This window comes from Canis lupus, chromosome 36, assembly GCF_048164855.1.
Source record: "Canis lupus baileyi chromosome 36, mCanLup2.hap1, whole genome shotgun sequence".
NCBI lineage: Eukaryota > Metazoa > Chordata > Mammalia > Carnivora > Canidae > Canis > Canis lupus.
This window is the reverse complement of record NC_132873.1, coordinates 8389784-8412090: the sequence shown is the minus strand read 5'-3', so window position 1 is coordinate 8412090 and position 22307 is coordinate 8389784. Positions and strand designations below refer to the sequence as shown.

Sequence of the window (22307 nt, the reverse complement as noted above, 5' to 3'; positions counted from 1 at the left end):
GCGGGTAGGGGGGTAGGGGCTGGGGGGGTGGGGTACGTACTGGTCACCGGCGGGCTGGTGCTGGTGGTGGTGAAGTCAAAGCGTGTCACCTCTCTGTGGCCGTAGTGCTGGACGCTGATGAGCTGGCCCTCATAGACCACGCCCGGCGTCAGGCCTTTGATGGTGTACGAATTCAGGTGGCCAGGAATGGTGGCTTCCTTCCAACGGCCTGGAGAGTTTTTCTAAAGATTTCAAAGGAAAAAAAAAAAAAAATCACCCAAGTATTCACAAGGATGAACATTCATAGATGATACTGAGGAATCGTCAAAGAAACGGAGACCTCTGCAGCTCCATTGTGGAGGAAAATCACGGAAAACTGGAATCAGAACAGGGACCTGCAGCAGTTTAATACTTATTATTATTTTAGCTAGTATTTACCGGTAGCTCACTGTGTGCCATGCTCTGTGTTGTTTTACTTAATAGTATAATTGCCCTCATTTTATGGTAAAGAAACATAGTTATGTGACACGCCCAAGGTCACACAGTTGCAGGTGCTGGGCACCTTCCTTTTTTGTCAGAATAATTTATTTCAGATCAGCAAGAAAATATGATGAATCCAAGTTTTGCCTCTCCCATTTTTTAAAATTTCTACAATGAACAAAGAGACATTCTTCTCTGAAGTGGGAAAAGGCCACATATTCTATCTTTTACTTTGTAGGATGGAAATTTCTTGCCCTGCAGAAATAGTCAAAAGTAAAATATTGCTTTGTGACTCAGTTCCTGGGACGATCGCATATAAGGTTCGACTGGTCTGGCTGTATGACTCATTCTTGGATATGAATTACCCCATCAAAAGCAGTTCCCAACTTTGGGCAAGACTGCAGAAGAATGTGATTTCGGTTTATTTAATCTTTGCTTCCAGTTTACATTTTCACATCCTGTCCAACTTCATTAACATGTCATGGATCACAAAACTCATTGCAATAAAATGTGTGGAAAAGAAACAGCCTTACTTCAAACAAGATGAGATCCTTTTAAGTGTAAATATTCTAAACTAAGTCAAAATACATTTTTAATGCCCAATGAGTTTTTTAAATTATCCAATCAACCAGCTCCTCAATAATTCAAATACTCCAGTGTCCATTTATATTTTTGAAATCAATGAGATGGATCCTAGTATATTTTAAATCTAAAATTTAACTCAAATACCCTGAAAAAAAAATCTGAAATTAGTCATTACAATTAGCTCAGATTTAATGATTAATCTTTCATTCAATGTGAACTTTTCTAGGCAGTTAGCTAATCAGAAGAAAACACTGAAGAGGGATCCCTGGGTGGCGCAGCGGTTTGGCGCCTGCCTTTGGCCCAGGGCGCGATCCTGGAGACCCGGGATCGAATCCCACGTCGGGCTCCCGGTGCATGGAGCCTGCTTCTCCCTCTGCCTGTGTCTCTGCCTCTCTCTCTCTCTCTGTGACTATCATGAATAAATAAATAAAAAATCTTTAAAAAAAAAAAAAAAACAAAAAAAACACTGAAGAACAAACTCTCAGGTAACATCCATTGAGGAAAAACCTGAAAATTCTTAGTTGTTAAAAATCTCAAAGAAATTTATCACTGCTGTTTCAATGAAGATTTTTCCAATTCAATGTACATTTTAGACCTACCTGTAAATGTTCCTTATTACAGAGATCTCACATAACACTTCAGAGTTAGATTTAAAGTAAATAAAATTGGTGATGAGATGAAACGATGAAAGACAAGGAAGTGCTGGAGGGAAAAATATGGTGATCCCATTGACTAACATCTACTAGATACAAAGTTCTGGAAATGACTGCTCCACACACTGTGGACAAGAGCACTGAGTATACTACAAAAAAATAAATGACTTCATAGCTTGAATTTTCCCTTGAGAGTTTAAATACAGCTGCATGAGTCAAATTATTTATTTGTTTATTTGTTTATTTATTTATTTATTTATTTATTTATTTATTTAAGACAGAGTGAGAGAGAGCGAGAGAGAGAGCAGGAGCAGAAAGGAAGGGACAGGGCAGCCCGGGTGGCTCAGCGGTTTAGCACTGCCTTCAGCCCAGGGCATGATCCTGGAGACTCCGGATCAAGTCCCATGTCGGGCTCCCTGCATGGAGCCTGCTTCTCTCTCTGCCTCTCTCTCTCTCTATGTCTCTCATGAATAAATAAATAAAATCTTAAAAAAAAAAAAAAAAAAAAGGAAGGGACAGAGGGGAAAAGTAGGCTCCTCAATGACCATGGAGCTGACGCTGAACAGGAACCTGGGATCGGGACTCCAACCAAAGGCAGACACTCAACCAACTGAGCCACCCAAGTGCCCCTCGATTTGTTGCTAATTGCTAGAATGTAATAGCTGTGACTAAAAGTGGGCATTTTCTGCCTGTATTTAAAATAGTGTCTCTCAAGTTGTGATTACAACTTTCGGAGGTAAAGCAGACAAGTTTAAAGGATAAGAAAAACTAAAGCTTACTGGAGCTGTATCTTCCTCAGCATGTTTTTTTTCAATTTCCAGATGCTCCTTATTAGAAAAATCACAAGGTTTACTTTTTAAACCAACTATCATCCCTCATGTGTTCTTCCCTTGCACCATCTCTTTTTCCCTTCAATCTAAATAACTTCAGAGGATCAAAAGTAATGTTTTAAGAAGTGCTCCCTTATAAAAGTGAACACAAATCACTAAATGTTAATTTTTCAAATCATGGAAATGATGCCAGTAATTGTTTTCCTCTGATAGAGTTGCAAGACATACAACACCTTTAGATTCTCTTCCCATATTGGGGAAGAATTGTTTCAGGGATTATCATTTCTAAGTCCTTGTTAAGAAGATCTTTCTAAATCCTTCTAAATATCAAAAAAGCTAAATCTGTATGTCCAGTCACAGACAGTTAATCAGACCTGCTGGCTCAAAAGCTGGAAAAAAAAAAATGTTTAGAATGTGTTAATTTCGGCAGCCTCAGTGTGACCAGTTTCTGAGTGGGATACTCACAGGCTTCCATCTGAGAATGTACTTGGAAATGTGAGATGGTTCTGGGGCATTCCACTGGATGGGGTGAGAATTGGGTTGACTGGGGGTCTCAGTGATGATTACTTGGACGGGGCCAGTTGTGCCTGAAAATGAAAATGTGAGATTTGGTGATCTTGGATATTCACTTACTTTGGCTTAAAAAGTTAGTGCACATGGATGGCCATCATTAAAAGACAGTTTTGCTGATCAGTAAATGTGAGTAGAGTAAAAAAAAAAAAAAAAAAAAAAATTCTGGGATCACTTTTCTACATCCTGACCTTGGAAATCAATGCAACAAAATTCTTTCTTGGTCAATAGATCGTTGTCCTTCACATGAGAAATGCAAATAGAACTTGTTTATAGCAAATAAAATTTGAAAAATGCCTCTGAGTTTGCTTTTACTCTCCATTTTCAAAGTAAGAATTTTGAGAAAATTGTGAAACTACCCTAACCCAAATAAAGGGACACAGAATCCAAACTCTATTTATTTAGCATACTAAGCTTCTTTAAAGCAAATTCTCATTTGTGAACGTCTTCATCATGAACAAATCTACCCACTAAAAAGGGAACATTCCAAAGGCCATACGACATGATGTAAAACGCAATTTCTAAATGGGATGGAATCCTAGGTGAATAATTATAGGCTCATTTTTCTTTCTTTCCTTTTTCAAATTTAACCAACGTGGGGCTCTCTACACCCAACATAGGGCTTGAACTCATGACCTTGGCCAAGATCAAGAGCTGCACACTCTTCTGACTGAGCCAGCCAGACGCCGCAAGACTCAGTTTTATTTATCAGCCTATGCATCCTATTAGAGGAAGAGTTTTAGTTCCAGTTTTACTAAATAACTGTATTCCAAAATCCTACTACCAAGTGCTCAAATTATTAAGAGATCAACTTTTTTCTTTTCAAAAGCAGTTACCAACTGAAATGGCATTTTGAAGTATATACTAAATTCAGTATTTCCACAACTCAATACGTATGACTATTTCCAACAAAATTTAAAATATGGTTTCGGTTCTTCTTTAAAAAAAAACATATAACGGAAGCAGAATTAATTTCTTAATAGTGTAGATGCCATTTAAGATAATAATGAAAAAAGAGATAATAATGAAATAGCATTTAAGCTTGCAGAATAGAACAGCGTCTTTTTCGTAAACACTGTCTTTTTTACAATGTCAATCAATGGTCTACTTATTAGAAATAAAATAAAGTTCCCTGTCATAACCTTTCAAAGAATTTCTAACTGCTACTCTATCAAAAAAAGCCACATTTTGCAAGTTTCATAAGGCATTTCACCAGACTGTTAACAGATTTAAGTTTTCTAAAAGCTCATAGGAAAAAAAAAGGGGATTTTCAAACTATTATCTTTGCTGTTAAATTCTCTTTAAAAACAAGGCTTTCTATAGTAGAACAAATACATAACTTGCATGTCTCTGTAGACTCAGAAGTTTTAAAATAATAAACTCGCTTCCACACTGGGAATAATTCAAAGTGGTTGAAGACTAACAAATATTCTCTGGATCTTAATTCCATTTAATGTACATATTTCAAAGCCACGTGAATACCAAAATCCACAAATAAAATTCTCAGTTTTCCATTCTAAAGCAGTGTACATTTCACAGGACATGTTCGGATGTTTGTTTTAATCAATTGGCATAAGTTAATTGCATGTGACTTTTTAACTTAGTCTTCTTGTTCATGAAGATCCTTACAAAGATAAATAAGTTTTTTAATAAATTTAAATAAATAAGACAAATAATGGAGTAAAATGTTGGAGATGTGACTTCTGTGAACATCAATAAATTATTTATGATTACTGGCATAAAGTTGTTTAAATATTGATCCTCTAGAGAAGTCCTACTATAATTTCCTTAAGGAAGGAGTCTCGGTGTCCATTGAAAGATGAATGGATAAAGAAGCTGTGGTCTGTGTATACAATGGAATATTCCTCAGCCATTAGAAACGACAAATATCCACCATTTGCTTCAACATGGATGGAACTGGAGGGTATTATGCTGAGTGAAGTAAGTCAATCAGAGAAGGACAAATATATGGTTTCATTCATTCAGGGAATACAAAAAATAGTGAAAGGGAATAAAGGGGAAAGGAGAGAAGATGAGTGGGAAATATCAGTGAGGGAGACAGAACACGAGAGACTCCTAACTCTGGGAAAATGAACAAGGGGTGGTGGAAAGGGAGGTGGACTGGGGGTTGGGGTGACTGGGGGATGGGCACTGAGGGGGGCACTTGACTGGATGAGCACTGGGTGATATGACATATGTTGGCAAATTGAAATCCAATTCATTTTTTTTTCCTTAAGGAAAGAGACACCTGATATGTATTTTACTTGGTTTGGCAATCATAATTTTGAGGGAAGGAAAAGTTTACAATGCTATAGAATGTACAACAACGAGAGAGATCCTTAATGTCAACCACAGACATTGGGTGAAGACGGTGTCGATGCAGGTTTATCAATGGTGACACATGCACCAGTGTGGTGGGGAATGTGGGTAACGGGGAGGTTGTGCATGTGTGGGAGCAGGAGCTCTATGGGAAAGCTCTGTACCTTCCTTTCAATTTTGCTGGGAACCTAAAACTGCTCTAAACCCCCCCCCCCCAAAAACAAAAAACCAGCGTGTAATTAAAAGCAAAAGGTTATGATGGTAAAATATCTATCAAGTTTCAGGAAGGCAATACAAATGTCCTCTACTGCCCATCTTTAGCCATAATCATGTTCCCTTGGTCCACGAAGAGGAGGGTGGCAACAGGAAAAGGCGACTCATTGGTTTTTACCTCCACGATGGAGCAAAACTACAGAAGTTTCTTTTCTTTCTTAAACGTTAAGCACTGGTTCAAAATTGTAGGTTTTGAAAGTCACGCTTGAACCATAGCCCAGTTCCTTAAGGGAACTGCACAGAACAGTAGTGTGGATTTCATGCATTTAGTATATTTTTGTTCAGAAAGTAAAGCGACCGCGTCCATCATTTGTAAGGTCAACTAAATTCTGATTACCACTCTACCTTCATCTACATATGATCTGAAGACAGGAAATCTGAAAATTCTGACATCATTGACATCAATTAGATGTGATAAAACGAAAATGAACCCAACTGGTCTACGCTAGCAATTACCATTGTAAAAACCGGACTCCCTCTCGTATTCAGTATGGTCAGACTAACCATAAAACAGCTAAGTAGAAACATGACACAATGTGTATACTTTTAAAATCAGTTTAAAATAAGGCTGAAATGAATCATTTCCAGTACCGATGACCCTGGGGAAGTTAAATATTTATGAGTTTGCGACTCAGTCCTTTTTTTCTCTATTTTATTTGCTGAGATCTGTGCTTTCCTAGCTGTTTATTGACAAACCAAATGCCTCTTATCTACTCTCAGTTTGAACAACTCCACCAAATCCTCTGCAGGAGGAGCAAACAGGGCAAGGCTCAGAGGCAGTCTACCGGTAATCTGTGGCGCCTTCATTCTTTCCACACCCATAAAGCCCCATGTGCTAGGCATGAACCATTAAGCAAACCAGGCATGGAGATAAGCACCCAACCGCGTCCTGAGGGCAAACACCGTCCCCCTCTCCAAATCTCCTCCTCTAGATTCACTGGGCATTCCGCTTACCCTTTTTAAATAGTAGGAACAAAGTCGACTTGTAAAACCCCAAAGCAGAAGGCTTCCTTCCCATCCAGATTTCACCCCATCATGTCCACCTAAACACTTCCAGAGAGCCGCTTTGTGAACAGGCTCGTGTTAAGAGTGAGAAAAAAAATTTCCCTCTAAGTTATGGAGGATGATTTTCAACAAGTTGCCACACCAGTAACAATCATTAACATAGAAACTAGGGAGCATTTCTTTAGATGTTTCTATCATGTAGTTGCCTCACTAAAGAAAAATAACAATGATGTAATTTCTGAACTGAAGGTATTTCTGCAATCAGATTTTTAAAAAATTATTAAACAAAAAAAATTATATTAAGTGATTTCTCCACCCAAATCTGCCATGAAATACAACTTAAGAGCCAGGTGAATTTGTGCTGTGAGCCTGTTAAGGCAAAGTCACCTCTGACAGCCCTAACAGTACCTGAGGGTTGGGGACAACCAGGTTTCTTCCAAGTTTGTTGAAAGGGTATATCTGGGTGGTTAGTATTTAGGATCAGAGATCGTTAGATTGTTAGTGCTAGAAAGACCTTTAAAGGCAATGGGCTTTCATCTCCTCATTTTACAAATGGGAACACGATGAGTGGAGCTTGACGTGGATCTCTTTCACAGCACACGGACAGCCCGGACCCACGTCTTGGCAAACTCTACCTTTGGCTAAATTGTTCCGTATCTGATTCTCTACGATAGTGAATCTCTGACTACACTATGGAGGGGTTTAGTTTACTTAATCTTAATTTATGTCATAGGCAGATTCTGATATTCTGAAAACTTCTTTTGGTTTCTGAATGTGGGCCCTATTTCAAGCCTAAGGTTAACAGAAATCTAGGAGGCTCCGCACCTCGGTAGCTGCTCAAATAACCGGTACTAAAGATGAGAGCTTCCCAATTCACCATGTCTTATTATAATTAAATTTAAAAACTTGTTTTCTTTTTCTAAAATGAGTTAATCACACCTACAGCTAGGCATTCATTATGTCCTGTGACCTAAAAAATCCCCAGCAATAAACAGTTGGGCGTATTTGAACTGCGTGGGCAGAAAATTGACTAAATTACTCAACTCTTGACCCAGAATACTTTGTTCTAGACTCCAATTGATCAAACAAATGAAAATTTTGACACAAAGAGGCCCTGGATGAAATGTTGAGCGAACACACAGTGAACCCACATACTCTATACTGTATTCCATATCATCCCCCTATGCAATCTTTCTATTGAGAGTCATAACATAAAACCCCAACCCTTCACTCCCAGCGTAGCTCCCAGCATGGTTTCTATTTCCATGTGCAGACAGGAGATCAAATTAGTTGGAGCGTTTTAACTTAACGGAATGCTCTACAGTGTTCAGAAACAAACTGACACACCAGCACATTTTCACCACCTTATAGATATTGTACTTGAAAGGAAAATCATTTTAGTCAAATATCGGATTCTTAGATTGTGATAAGAGCAAAAGATGGGAAAAAGAGAGGAAGCCGATACAGGTGTCAGAGTGTTAAAAACACTGATGCTGCCCTGTTTTCACAACTCAGTTGGAAGTTCTCAGTTTGCACCAACACAGCTACTTACCTGGATAGGTCTGCAAAGGCTGGCAATGCCACTCCCCAATGCCACGGCCATAGCAGTAGCACTGGTACCGGACACCATGCACATACTTTTCCCATGAGTCTCCAATTTGATAAAATGTTCGAGTTTCTGAATCCTGGCATTGGTCTAAAATATACACAAAGTAAAAGAAGCAGCATTGAAGACTCAGAGCTACAAACTGAATTTCAGTGTGCCGGAGCTAGCATATTCTTAGTTTATTGGAAACTTACGACTTATTTGTCCTTACAAATATATGTGGTTACTAAATATTTTGTTCATATCTTTTACCTTACGAGACAATTAGTAAAGAAGAAAAAAATACGTTGGCAAATCGAACTCCAATAAAAAAATATACAAAAGAAAAAAAAAGCACCCAGTGGAAGAAATACTGTTTTCTAAAAAGACAGTTATTTCTAAATAAAAATTGTATGATTTAGATTTCAGTACATACTGACATTCTGAATGGCAGTTTGAGAAAACTAAATTAGATATTATTTTGCCTACATTAATGCAACTCGCCGCTTGAATAGTAAGAACAAAATATCACTTTAAACACCTCTTTAAATTTTGAAGGACTCCAGTTTACATGTAAATGGATGAACTAGATTTTGACTATGAATACTTGCTGAGCAGTTTCTGAAAAGAGCTCTCTGGCTTCTGTATCAGCTTTGATCATCTCAGGTCAAACAAACTCATCTGATGGGTTTGTTTTCTTAGTGAGCAACAGGCCTCCTTTGGTAAAGGAATATTAATGGGTTACCTTAAAGCTGGCCATGCAGCTCTGTCAAGGCTCAACCTTCGCTATTTGCTTAGACCTATTATAAAGGGCAGCCAAGAAAAATAAAGTATTTGGAAGGAGGTATTTACTGGCATGAGCATCTGCACAGTCAGCAAAGGAAAGTTCTCTTTCATAACACGGATTCTCTTTATGATTCAGAACCAAAGAACTAATTCTATTCCATTAAAATAAACCTGCGTGGGTTACCAAACTCAGTGACAACATCAAGTTGATATACTGGGTCATGATTAGGGAAAAGATTTTACCAAGCTCTCTGCAAGCCACTGATCAAAGCCAACTTCAGTGATGTGATATGAAATCGCTCTCCTTATCTGAAACTTGTTAACGAGTCCCAGCAACCAAAACCATCTAGACACGAGAGTTAATTACCAATGGGATCGCACTTCCATCTGCCCCGGCCCTGACCAAAGCAGGTACAATTCAGCATGTGTCCCTCTTCATGACGCTTGTGGAATGTGTCGTTCACATTGTAAGTGATGTCATCAACAATGCACTGATCTGTTTAGGAAACAGTGGGATGGTGGAGAACTTTCTTAAGTTTTGCAATGAAATTTAAAAATGCCATGCTTTTTTTTTTTTTTTTTTTTTTTTTTTTTTTAAGATTTATTTAGGGTGCCTGAGTGGCTCAGTCCATTAAGCATCTGCCTTTGGCTCAGGTTATGATCTTGGAGACCTGGGATTGAGCCTCACATTGGGCTCCCTGCCTAGCATGGAGTCTGCTCTTCCCTCTCCCTCCGTACCTTCCTCCACCTGGTGTGTGTACTCTCTTTCTCAAATAAAGATTTATTTATTTATTAGAGAGAGAGAGGGCGAGAGCTTGTGCAAGCTGGGGGAGGGACAGAGGGAGAGAGAGAATCTCAAGTGGACTCCACACTGAGTGCGGAACTGGGCTCGATCTCAGGACCCTGAGATTATGACCCGAGTGGACACTTAACCAACTGAGCCACCCAGGCACCCCCAAAATACCAAGTTTCTCAAAGTGTACAGTTTTTTTCACCAAATTATCAACACTTCCCACTAGAATAACTTTTCTACCAGCATAGAATGAACACTTTTTCAAAGTTTGGTCAGGAATACAATTTTTGGAAAAAATAATTCTTTATCACAAAAGCTCTTTCTTACAAACTTAAATATCAGAGGCCAAGGTATATACAACTACCAGAATGTGGTAAGATATACCTTCCCGTGGAAAGGTAATTTTTTAATAAATGCGCATTTTACTTTTGGAAAAGTTCTTGCATAGATGATAACGTCCTTCAGATCTCTGCTTGCTCTGAGAAATAGGGAGAAAGATCAAATATACTTAGGAAGCACCCAGCACGGTGTCATGGTCTGATCTCTGTAACAGGTGGGGTGGATTTGGGAAATAATTTAACATCTATGGCATTTGTGAAATTAAAAAGAAAAATAGGCCAACTCTGCTCCTAACTCTCTGAGAGATCCTGAGAAATTACTTTCCCCGTTTGGGTCTCAGTTCCTTCATCTGGAAAGTGAAGAGTTGGTCTGTATGTCTTTCTAGGGTTCCTTTCACTTCTGCAAGATCATGCGGAATTATGATTACTCCTGGAGTGTGTTACCCACAAAAGGAGAACGAGTTCAGGCCCATGTCAACATACCAGTTACACGAAATATTTATTGGCTCAGAGTTCTGCCTAAATCTTAGTTTTCAAATCAAAGAAACAGAAGTACTAAAATGGTTTTAATAAATCGCCATCCCTCTATCATATACCAGGATCCAAAGGAAAACATTTGAGTTGAGCAAAAGAAATAGGTCTCTCTGTCACCTTCAGTTTGGATCTGCAAGGATCTGATTTTAGAACAGCAAAGTGTCAGGGCACCTGGGTGGCTCAATGGGTTAAGTGTCTGCCTTCAGCTCAGATCATGATCTCAGGGTCCTGGGATCCAGCTCAGCGGGGAGCCTGTTTCTTCCTCTCCCTCTGCCCTTCCCCCTACTAGTCTTCTCTCACTTTCTCAAATAAAATATTTTTAAAAACCCAGCAAAGTCTCTTTTCTTTACAGAAACTATCCAATCTTTCCTCGACGTGACTCCAATGGCATATCTAGAAGCTAAAAGGATCAGATCCTTGTGTCTTTGGAGTCATCTTCTCAGCTCAGTGTAAGTACTCACATACTGGGATGCTTCAGAATTTTAGAATTGCTCTGCCAGCTTTTCTCCACTGGCTGCCTAACATGAGAGGCTTATCCTGCACAGGAGGCCGATGGTGTGGCCCCGCATAGTTCCTCTCCTGCTCTTGGTAAACTACAAGTTTCCACATACAAACTTGGTCCTCTCTGTGCTCCTGTTTCTATCAAATGTTCTCATTAATAAGCAAGCATACCTCGGAGCTGGGAGTAGGCAACACAAGTCCATTCTCCACGACCATTCCCAACGCATGTGCACCTCATCATGTGGCCCATATCGTGCTGTTTGTCCCACTGATCTCCAATGCGATACATGACCCCTTCATTGGTTGTGCAGATTTCCTCATGGGCTGGATAGAAATGGATGGGAAAATGATACAGGGTCTAAAAACATACGCGGTATCATCGGTCCAGCGTGATTATCCTAAGAACTCTCACTGTGAAAGCAGTCTGGTGAGCCTCAAAGAAGTCTCAGTGCTATTCTGGGCCTGTGTAGAGCTTTGAGTCCCAGAGAGCAAACTCAATCCAAAGGGGAAGTACGTGGTAGGGAATTGTTGCAGGAAAGGTTGGGGGATGTTAAAGCACAATAATACCTACAGGTTCACACAACGGGTCTGCATTGTTCTAGAAGACCGATGTTGACTACTGCCCCATAACTTTTTCTAGTTCCAGGTTATTCTACCCCAGAGGGAAATTTTGTGTTCGGGTACAGAACACATAGCTAAAGCATGGTTTTCTTCTAAATCCAACCTTCTCTCTTGAGAATGAAATGTTGAAAGAAATGAAAGTGAGTGTAAGTAGTATTCTTGGGTTTCACTGCCTTATACGTACACCTGATGATGCATAGTTCGTGGTTCTTGGTTCTACAGGTCGAAGATCAAATGTAATCTACGGGGTTCTTGAAACTTGAAAACAAAAGGTATGGACTCCCCTTACCCCATTTGTACCAACTTGATCTCTCTAAATGAGAAAAGATCCCATACTTGTCAGAAAACATAGTTTTGGCCATTTTGGTATTTCCTTAAGTGATAGAGCTGATTCTGAGTGAACCACAGTTGTGTGTGAATATTGCAGGTCCGTGTCTGCAGCAGTTGCACATGGAATATTTTAAGCTACTCAGTTGTGTGCTCCTTACAAATGACAAACCTGCAAAAAGTGTGCCTTTCCAGATGTTTTAAAAAGTATTCTTAATGTATTTACATATTTTTGGGTGTTAAATTATACCAAAAGGATTTTACAATCATATAAATAATTGTATAGTATATATTAATTGTATGCAACATATAATTCTATGCATATATCTTATGAAGTTTTGTGCTGTCTGAAAATTAAACACTTAATGGGTGAAATGGGAGTAAATTAGACACTATTCTTTTGTCTAACTCCATAATTGGATGGCCCACGGGGTTTCATCTTACCGGCCATGGGGCAAAATCCAAACTTCTGGTCAGCATCGTAGTTCGGCGTGGTTCCGCACCACTTCATGTTGTCTCTCCTGCCCTCAGAAGTACAGTCCGTGTAGTTGTGGTTGTTGTACAGGAAGGGGAAGTGGCACAAGGCACCATTGGAATTTCCACCTCGAGTCTGAACCAAAACTGCCCAGGGTAGTACACAAATAGGAAGGAAAATATTACACAACTGAGCCTCTCAGTGTACAGCGGGGCATATCTACAGGAAGGTTCCAAGTGAGCCAGGTTTCTGAAGCTAATTCACAGGGAGTCTACCTCAGAATAAAGGAGACCTGATAATAGAGTTGCAAGCTTCCTTGGCGTATTCACCTTCACCTTCAAAAGAGATTTAAATCCAATCTCACTCTCATTTTCCCAGCCAGGAAAGAAAAGATCAAATGGTTGCTTTGAATAAAACATAGTTTTAACCAGAAGAGAAGCAAAAGCACTCAGGCATCCACCCTGTGTGTTCTTTAGCCCTGCGGGATTGCCTACGGACTTTAATATACCCGTATCTTTAATCACATCGTGATCCCAACACGTCTAAAATAATTGAACTGGAGGGCTTCCCCCTTGGTGTCACTTCCCAAGGGTCCTGGGGAACATGGAAGGATCTTGGGCGGCCAAGTCGGCTTCGTGCCTCTTGGGTCCAGGTCAAACCAAAGTGCTACTTCTTCTGCAGCCTCAAGATTAATGGCTAGAAGGCTGGCAAATCAAAGTAGGGATGAGAAATGACTTTTTTTCTCTGCTGTGTGTTGCCCTTGGGAGACTCACCAGTATGGTCTGTACAGAAGGAGTACTTCTGGTCTTGCTCGTAATTGGAAGTTGTGCTGCACCACAGATGTCCATCCTGCCGCCCTTCTGTGGTGCAGGAGTAGAAAGTCCTGCCGTTGTAGGTGAATGGTAAGACACAGGGTTCCCCGTTTGAATTGCCACCGTAAGTTTGGGTGACGGCTACAAGCAAAACCAAAAGGATCTCGGTAAATAAGGCTGCACTTATCTCCTACCAGTAGCTGCTTATTTCTAGCTTGATACTGAGCTTGTGCCCTCAAGCTGCCAGTAGAGATAATCACCTAGTTAATGTCAGTCAAAATGTGTCACTTTGGGGGGCACCTGAGTGGCTCAGTGGTTGAGTTGATCCCGCGGTCCTGGGATCGAGTCCCGCATTGGGCTCCCTGCATGGAGCCTGCTTCTCCCTCTGCCTATGTCTCTGCCTCTCTCTGTCTCTCATGAATAAATAAAATCTTTAAAAAATATGTGTTACTCAGGAAACCGGTCTTTTGCAGATGGAGGGATGCTTGAGTTCTGCCCATGTCTTTTGTCGCCATCTATGCTGCCATGCCTCAGTTTCCCCATTTGTAAAGGTATATGAATACAGGTTGACTAAGAATGCTGCTCAGAGTATACTGGAGGGGTGTATACGACTCTGTGGGTGCCTTCATCATTAATACACGAGGTTATTCTAGGGGAAAAGTTAAGTGCATCGATTGTTACTGCTATCGTTATTACCACTTGGTAGCCCAGAGAAAAACGCATCAGGTTGTTGAGAGAAGCTTCCATCGAGAAGCTCCAGAAACGTGAGATTTAGAGTCTAAACTAAGGCTGATTTGCTATTCAGAAAGCAACTCTCTTGTAACAACATTTTAGACAAATAAAGATAATACACAGCAGTTGAATCCCCAGTAGGGGAAAGAAAATACATAGATTAAAAAGATTGGAAGAAAATATATGAAATGCCAACCTGGTTGTTATCACAGGGTGGTAAGATTATAAGCTTTTCTATAGATTATAAGCTTGTTTTATTGTTTTACTTTTTTTTTCCTGTAAATGGATGTATTGCCTTCCAAAAATTAAATAATAAAAAGTTATCAGCACTGTTTTTTGAAAAGATAATACAGACCTGTCTCTTGGCAGCTGACTCCATTGCCCAGGCAAGTGCAAAGCATTTGCTTATTTCCTTGTGTCTTCAGCCACTGCATCCCCACAGAGTAAACCACGCCACTGTCCGTGACGCAGTGACCGTAGGGAGCCGGCTGCGGGTGAGGCTGGGGCTGGTAAATGGCCGTCCGGACATCTGTGAAGGGGCCTGATCCTGAGGGCATGAGAAGGGACAGTCACAATGCTGGATAAGAGACAACAACTACCTTCCAGACTAGGGATCTTCAGGGTCCCACACAGATCGCTCTGAAATCCACCGCGTTACTGACCTGCAACTGGAAGGAAATGCCCCTTCCTTTCTGCAGAAGCTTCTACATGCAGCCTAGGAAATACTCTGTAAGAGTCCTCCAGATGGTCTCCATCTTCCAGCTTATCTGCAGCTACTGGGATTGCATTTCTACATCGCAGGCACTATCCCGCCACTCAACAGAGCAGATGCCCTCAACAATTCCTACTCACACCAGGAAGCTCACGGTCCCCTTCCTCCCTTGCCATGGCCTCATCTCCTCATTCCCTCACGTACCCTGTGCTGTCTTCATGCCTCTCCCTTCTCCTGAGATGGTCTGCCTCACCCTTGCTCTCTTGGCAGCTTTCGTAAGTTCAATACCATTGGGCATTCCTCTTCCTGATGTTGTTTTTGAGAAGTCCCCCCCATGGTCATCTGTGTGCCTCTGAGCTCATCAGAGAACACCTTGGGATTCTCTAGAAGTTGCCCCTCCTTCCACATTTTGTTTCTCCTCCGGGTCATTTGGGGATTTGTGTGTGTGTGTGTGTGTGTGTTTCTAAAACCAATCCATCCTCTTAACACAGCTTTCCTTTCAGAGTAAGACAACAACAGAATATGTTGTTCTTTTTTAAAAAAAAAACTTTTAGAAATCTGTTCTCCCAAAGGTCAGGGAGAACTGATGCCAGAATAACTGCAGACTGAAATCAGCGTCTCCCTAAGTGCTGCTCAACACTAGAACCCAAAGACATGTCAGACAGTGGGTCCCATGGTCACACACGCTAGGGAGACGTCATCTGTATTTATATACTCCACTAAAGAGCCACAATGCAAAAGGACGTAAAGATCCTACAGAAAGAGGTTCCATTTTGTTCAACCCAATGTTTCTCAAACTTTTTTGAACAGAACATTTTCTCTATAATATTCATAATATTAATAGAAATAGACATTTATTGAATCTTTACCCCCATTAAATCCCAACTACAGGCTTAATTTAAACTATTTCAGGAGATTGATCTTTGTAATTGGTTTTTCTTTTTTTTTTCTTTTTTTGGTTAACAGTAATTTCACTGATAATAATCACTGATAATAAACTCAAAGATACCACCGAATCTAATCTTGTTCACCTTCAGAAGTGCTCAGAACAAGATGAAAACTCATCAAAAGGAGGAAAATCTAAACAAAGCATAAATATTTTTAGCCTAATGACTCATTGATAAAAGGCTAAGCAACAATGGCTAGTACGTTATTCAGTGAAAACTTGAGAAATTATTAAGAATGTAACAAGCACACACCCTCAATCGTCATATTTCTGTCTTTCAGACTCTTCCAAAGCAAGCTACAATGCACAGATCTCATTCTCATACTAGAAATAATGAAAACTTCTCTCTCTTTTTAAATCCTTAGACATTGTGTCATTTATTCTCATCTCTAGGCCTCTTTTGAATTTCTGGAATTGTGAATGCCAATACATGAAGAAAATGATTGTGCATTATTTTATGGAATGCAACAAAGTTTTGCTGGAGCATGGAAACCACACATAAAGGATTGTTTCTGTTACAAAGAAAGCTGAATGTCAGGACAAGGAAATATATTCCATTTTGAAAAAGAACAACTGTACTTCTTTTCCCCTTGTCCTAGCAGAAGAATCAAATAGTCATGTAACTCATCATAACTCTTCCGTTTCCATTAAAATGCACTTCAGGTATTAAAAATGCACAGGCGTGGGGATGCGTATGTGTATATATATCTATACATCAGTTGTGTAGCTTTTATAATATTAGCATTTCCTTAAAGGTCAGTTTAATCTCTTGGGGCTAACACTGCTTTTCTCCCCCCACTAAGATTGTTATTTCATTTTTATTTATATTTAAAACCTGAAAAAAAATAAAAAAAATAAAAAATAAAAAAATAAAACCTGACATTAGACAAAGTCTTAATGACTAACAATCTGTAAACGAACTCAGATTATTAGCAGAAACCCTGCAACTCATCCTCAAATGGCACGTCAAAGGAAAGATAGAGTTGCTGAAATATTTTTTTGGAATGCCTTCCCAATTCGGGCCCTGCTGGTTCCATGCTCACCGGTGGAGGTGGTCTGCAGAGACGCGTGCCTTTCACACTTCCACTCCCCTCTGCCATTGCCCGTACAAATGCACTGAAGCAGGTTCCCCCGGTTATCCTTCTTGCTCCAGGTATCTCCGATTCTGTAGGATGTCCTGGTGTCCTGATCATTGCATCTGTCTGTGTCAGAAAGGAAGTATTTAAATATGCAAATCAGGTCAACCTGAAAAAAAGCTCCAGAGTCAACCTCCCAAAAAAGAGCGCAGTCACTGAAAGTTCAGTGAGCCAATCTTTGGTGATGAAATGTTCATACCCAGCTCTGGCGACCACTGGCATCGACCTCCTGAAAGATGGGATTTGGTTTGTTACAGCAGAGAGATGTGTGATTTTGCATGATTTAGTCTTGTTCTGCTTCCCTGTTTGCCAAAATACTTTTTCGTAATCTCTCACTCATTAATTTTTTTAAAAAATTGTTTTCACATTGGTCCTCTGATCAAGTTCATTCTCTGGCTTTCTGTTCTTCCCTCTCTTTCCTTCCCAGGCTCTCTCTGCTTTCTCCCTGTAATTACTGTATATGACCGACCGGCCTTCCAAGAGGGGACTTTCTTCAGAGATTAATAAACAATAGAGTGGAGAGTAAGGTTCAAAAGGTCTCCCCCACTTGCCCCAAAGAAGCTAAAAAGACAGCAGCATCTGCCTCTTCATTTGTTATGTAAGAAAATTCAGGGGACTACCAACTTTGACTAAAATGTTCTCTTTCCCTCCTCCCCCAGCACACATGGATTTAAAATCACCAATCAAATGGTTTCTTTTGAATTGCTTGGCATTAACCCTCCATGGAAAAAATGGCATCTTGTAATTTGTGACTGAATTGCCATCAGCCTGTGTGTTCAATCATCTGGTAAGTGGATTGTTTCAGTAATAATCCAGTTTTGCCCATATGCTATCCAGAGAGAAGAGAGGATCTGATTTGCATCAGAATCAGAAAGTCATCTCACTGGGTGAGAGAAAACAATCAGACGGTTGATATAAGTCCATACAAATACCCAGACACGTGGATCTACCACCAGAATGGAGGTCTGGATGAAGACGGGCTGGTTACATACAGCCTTTCCCCAAATCCCAGCTAAAAGGACTGTCTTCCCTAAAACCCCCATAGCACTATTCTCAGTATTTGTCTTGAAGTCCTTAATTTTGTGCTCTGTAGAAGATGAATATGTATAAGCCTTTCTCATCTCCCTGACCTACTTACTAAGTGCTCTTCGGAGGCTGGGCTACTGTCCAATTCAGTTTTGTGTTCCTATACCATTCTGTACAAAGTGGAGGACTTATAAAACTTCATGGAATAAATGGCTTTTCTTTGAGGAACTTATCCCAAACTTGTTATTAGAAGAGCTTTAAATAATAGATGAGGGTTTGAGTCATCGCCACCAAGGTCTTGAAAGTCTGATGATCATAATACCATTTTAAATGCAAAAGATCTAATGAACCAGCAAGTTTCTGGGAAAGACTGTCAGAATTATTATCACTTTCCGTCAAAGACTTATTTTTTATTAGCAAAGAATTCAAATTTGGGTGATGAGCATGTGAAGACGGTTAAATACTTTAAGCTAGATAAAGAAAGAAAATAGGTTCAATATATTTTAGATTTAAGATTTATTAATAACACCAACTGTTAATGGCAGTTTTGCTTCAATCAATTCTATGGTTGCTATTTGTTTGAAAGGTATAAAAAAAAGGAGTCTTGAATCCCCAAGGCAATCTCGGAAGGAGGAGTCGTGTGTGCCAGAGGCCAGCTTTTTTATGGCACTAAGATGCCCATTTAGGAGCTTTGGGAAAGAAACACTGTCCTTAACCCCAGGTAGACACATAATTTTAACCTATAAGTACTTTTTATTTTCCTCAATTTTGCTGATGAATATGCCCTATTTAAACTTCAAACATAGAAAGAGGGGATCCTTGGGTGGTTCAGCGGTTTAGCACCTGCCTTTGGCCCAGGGCGTGTCTCTGCCTCCCTCTCTCCCTCTCTCTCTTCTCTCATGAATAAATAAAGAAAATCTTTAAATAAACTTCAAACATAGCACGAAACCTAAAACTTTAGAATTTTCCTCCAGTCTAGGTCAATAGTATCTACATGCCCAAAGAGGTGTTTGCATGTTATTTTAACGATTTCTTTGCTCTTAATACTTGGAAAATATCTCAGTGATAATTTAAACACTTGCAACTGATCTTCAAGTCCATAGCACAGTTGGCATTTGAATGACTACTTGGGTTCCTTCCTTCTTAGTAGCTGATTGCCTAAGACCTTATTAAACTCTTTTCTTTGAAGAAGCAGAATAAGTTGACTGGGGACATCCAAATGTTACCAAAGCATCCTGGTATACTGGGTGTGCTCCAAGTGACATCATATTACAATTCTCTCTAGGAATCCAGAAAACAATACCTGGCCTCATCTTGAGCATAAAAAGTTAAAACATACTTCTAGAAGTACAGGTGATACGTCCACTGCCTTCTCCCAGACAAGTACAATCCACCATCATCCAGCCTTGATACGGCTTTTCCCAGGTCTCTCCAACAACGTAGGAAGTCCCAGCAGCGTGATCAAAACATTTCTCCGCTGTAGGGAAATTTGGATGAAAAACAGGGGGAAAAAAGGGTTATTTTGAATTGTGCAGTCTCCTTGTAATTTAAAGTATATTGTGTAAGCAAAAATCCAGCCACATTTTTTTTAAGTGGCACTCTGTTCAAAAAGAAGGGCACGCCCTGTAACTAAGCACATAGTAAGTAACCAAAGCGAAAGAAAGCTCAAGCCCAGCTGGCAGACAGAAATTCTGTTGTCCTAATAAGTACATGGACTGCATATACTCAGCTAGCACCACTGTTCACACCAGTATTTCAGTGAAAACGATCTAGATATGTGTTCATCTGTGGGAAACTATGCATAATTCCAATCTTAATTATGAATAGGTTAAAAAAAAAAAGATGAGAAAGTTGTTTAAAATTTGATTCCTGCAAAAACAACTATAACACAAAGCAAAATAAAAGCTATTGAATTAATAAATAAGAAGTAAACAGTGAAATTTATAGGCAGAAACTTAGATTTGTATTTATAGAGTTCAATTAAAGATTGAGGCCAAAAGAAGCTCAAAAATGTTTATTTTGAAAAACAAACAAACAAACAAACTACCAAGGTGTGATAGAGCACACACAATATTGTTTCAGCCCAGCATGTTCCAACATAGGAATGTGTCAAAAGTGCCATCTTTTTCCTTTTAACTAATTTACATCTTGGCCAAGGAGAAATCTGAGACCAAATATTAAACCAAAGAAATGACTTTTTCCTAAATCTTTCAATTCTATCTTGTGCTTTTGAAACAAAATTAAGACTTTTATCAATGATTTGCACTTTCTGATCTGACTCCTTCAGAACTACAGATTATAAAATATTTCAGTATTTGAAATGAAATTTCCATTTCATTCTTTTTTGAATTGACATTCAGATCCCGGGTCCCCGTGGATTTTCATTTAACCCAACATTTTGACTCTGCCTCCCCACCTCTCATTCATCTCTCAGAGTCACACACCTATGGGCTTGCAGGTCCATTCTCCTTTCCCATTACCGAGACAGACACACTCTAACATGTAACCACCAGTCTCATGTGGTCTCCTCCAGGTGTCACCGATCTTGTAGGACTGACCCCCTTCATGGCACCGGTCTGTTCAAGACAAAAGGCAAATGTTAGAGAGAGAGAGAATATTAAAAGAAAGAGAGAAAAAAGAGGAGAGGGAAGGGGAGGGGAGGGGAGGGGAGGGGAGGGGAAGAGAAAAGAGAAGAGAAGAGAAGAGAAGAGAAGAGAAGAGAAGAGAAGAGAAGAGAAGAGAAGAGAAGAGAAGAGAAGAGAAGAGAAGAGAAGAGAAGAGAAGAGATCTCATGTTCCATTTGGGTAGGTATTTAGGTTGGCCAAAGTAAGGACACAGAGAACACCTTGCCCATCAGAAGTAGGGGAAAACTTAACAAATCTGGCCACTTTGGGTCATTCAATTAAATGTCTTAATTTAAGCATGATGGGAAATCACACAGAAAACTGAATGGCAAGAAAAGGGGTCATAAATCCTGGTTCCTCAGAGAGATCACAGGAAATTGGTCCTAGAGCAGAAAAGAAAGGCTGGCAGGCATGACCTCCACACACACACAGCAGGGTGAGCCCGATTAAATGACAAAGCCACATCACATTGGGCATAGCTTTCCAGCTTTCAAGAGTGGGAGAGCCTCCATTTTACCTGAAGACAAATATGTCATATTGGCACAAATCAAATAGACGTATATACCTCGCAAGTAAGGCAATCTGGGTACTCTTCCAAGCTGTTAGGCATAGTGGCACATCCAAAGGCTGAATGTCCCCTCGACTACAAATGCTGTGGACCACTGAGTCTTAAGACTCCCAACAAACTTGAATAAACCCTAACGTTAAATATGGGAAAAGCTGATTGGGTCCGTTCACAAGGGACTGCTTTGTTCTTTTGGAGAGAAGCCTTTCAAGCAACTTATACTTAAAGGATGGATTAAACAAACAAAATACTTTAATGGAGCCTGTTGGTAACCCGGGGAATCATAGTGGAAAGACTGCCTTGGCTAAACTAGAATTGATGAGAGTCAACAAAGTCCCCAAAGGTCTTTGGAAACACTAGTAGGCTAATCACTCCATCCTACCTTTGGGAATAGAGATATTTGCTTCCTGGGTAAAAACTATAGGTCACAAAGACGCCAGACTGCATCTGTGAGATGCAAGAGGTCTCTGCCTCACAAGCAAGAAGAGCACACCCCACGGTGGCTAATTCACTCTTTGTGACCATCTCCCAATCACTGAGGATGATCACTTCATCAGGCTGGCTTGAAGATGCCCAGGTAATATATAAAATGGACAATTCCTCTAAGTATGTCTTAACTGAAATGGAACTCAAGAGATCCCGTTGGTACTCGTAACTCCACACAGGCTCAACACCATTTCCACCTGGGCACAGAGCCACCTTCCAGAAGCCCTGGAACCAGCCGGGTGACCACATCAGAGCAACTGGTCACGGGGAGGGGGGTGATAAACCAGTCATGCGTAACAGAAAGCGACAATGATGGTACTGGAGAAATTCACATATATGATATTTGAGCGTCTTTATGGAATGTCTTTCTTACTTGACATAAATGATATTTTAGCATCATTTCACGGAATGTCCTTCTTACTTGCAATGGTGCAGCTAATTCTTCCACGCCCAGCTCCGATGCACGTACAGTCCCAGATCATGGAGTCCTTAGGGCGCTCATAAGTGTCACCCACGCGGTAGGTGTTCCCCGTGTACTTGTCAAAGCAAGTCTCTTCAGCTGAGGAGAGAAGGAAAGTCCACGTGGGCCTCACGTATGTAAAAGCATTTCTATT

General features: G+C 40.1%; 1 protein-coding gene across 15 annotated transcripts in view; it reads right to left on the bottom strand.

Annotated features, from left to right (window-relative positions):
• The window catches only part of FN1 (fibronectin 1), a 66450-nt gene that overhangs the window by 42127 nt on the left and 2016 nt on the right, over nt 1–22307 (bottom strand). For all 15 annotated transcript variants that reach the window (XM_072813077.1, XM_072813078.1, XM_072813083.1 and 12 more), the window contains exons 3-14: nt 22115–22252; nt 20463–20594; nt 19358–19495; nt 16900–17058; nt 14554–14745; nt 13428–13607; nt 12624–12800; nt 11403–11555; nt 9433–9561; nt 8247–8390; nt 2993–3114; nt 41–221 (exon numbers count right to left, since the gene is read on the bottom strand). In XM_072813077.1, the coding sequence (XP_072669178.1) occupies nt 41–221; nt 2993–3114; nt 8247–8390; nt 9433–9561; nt 11403–11555; nt 12624–12800; nt 13428–13607; nt 14554–14745; nt 16900–17058; nt 19358–19495; nt 20463–20594; nt 22115–22252 (1845 nt within the window). The remainder of the gene's footprint in view (nt 1–40; nt 222–2992; nt 3115–8246; nt 8391–9432; nt 9562–11402; nt 11556–12623; nt 12801–13427; nt 13608–14553; nt 14746–16899; nt 17059–19357; nt 19496–20462; nt 20595–22114; nt 22253–22307) is intronic.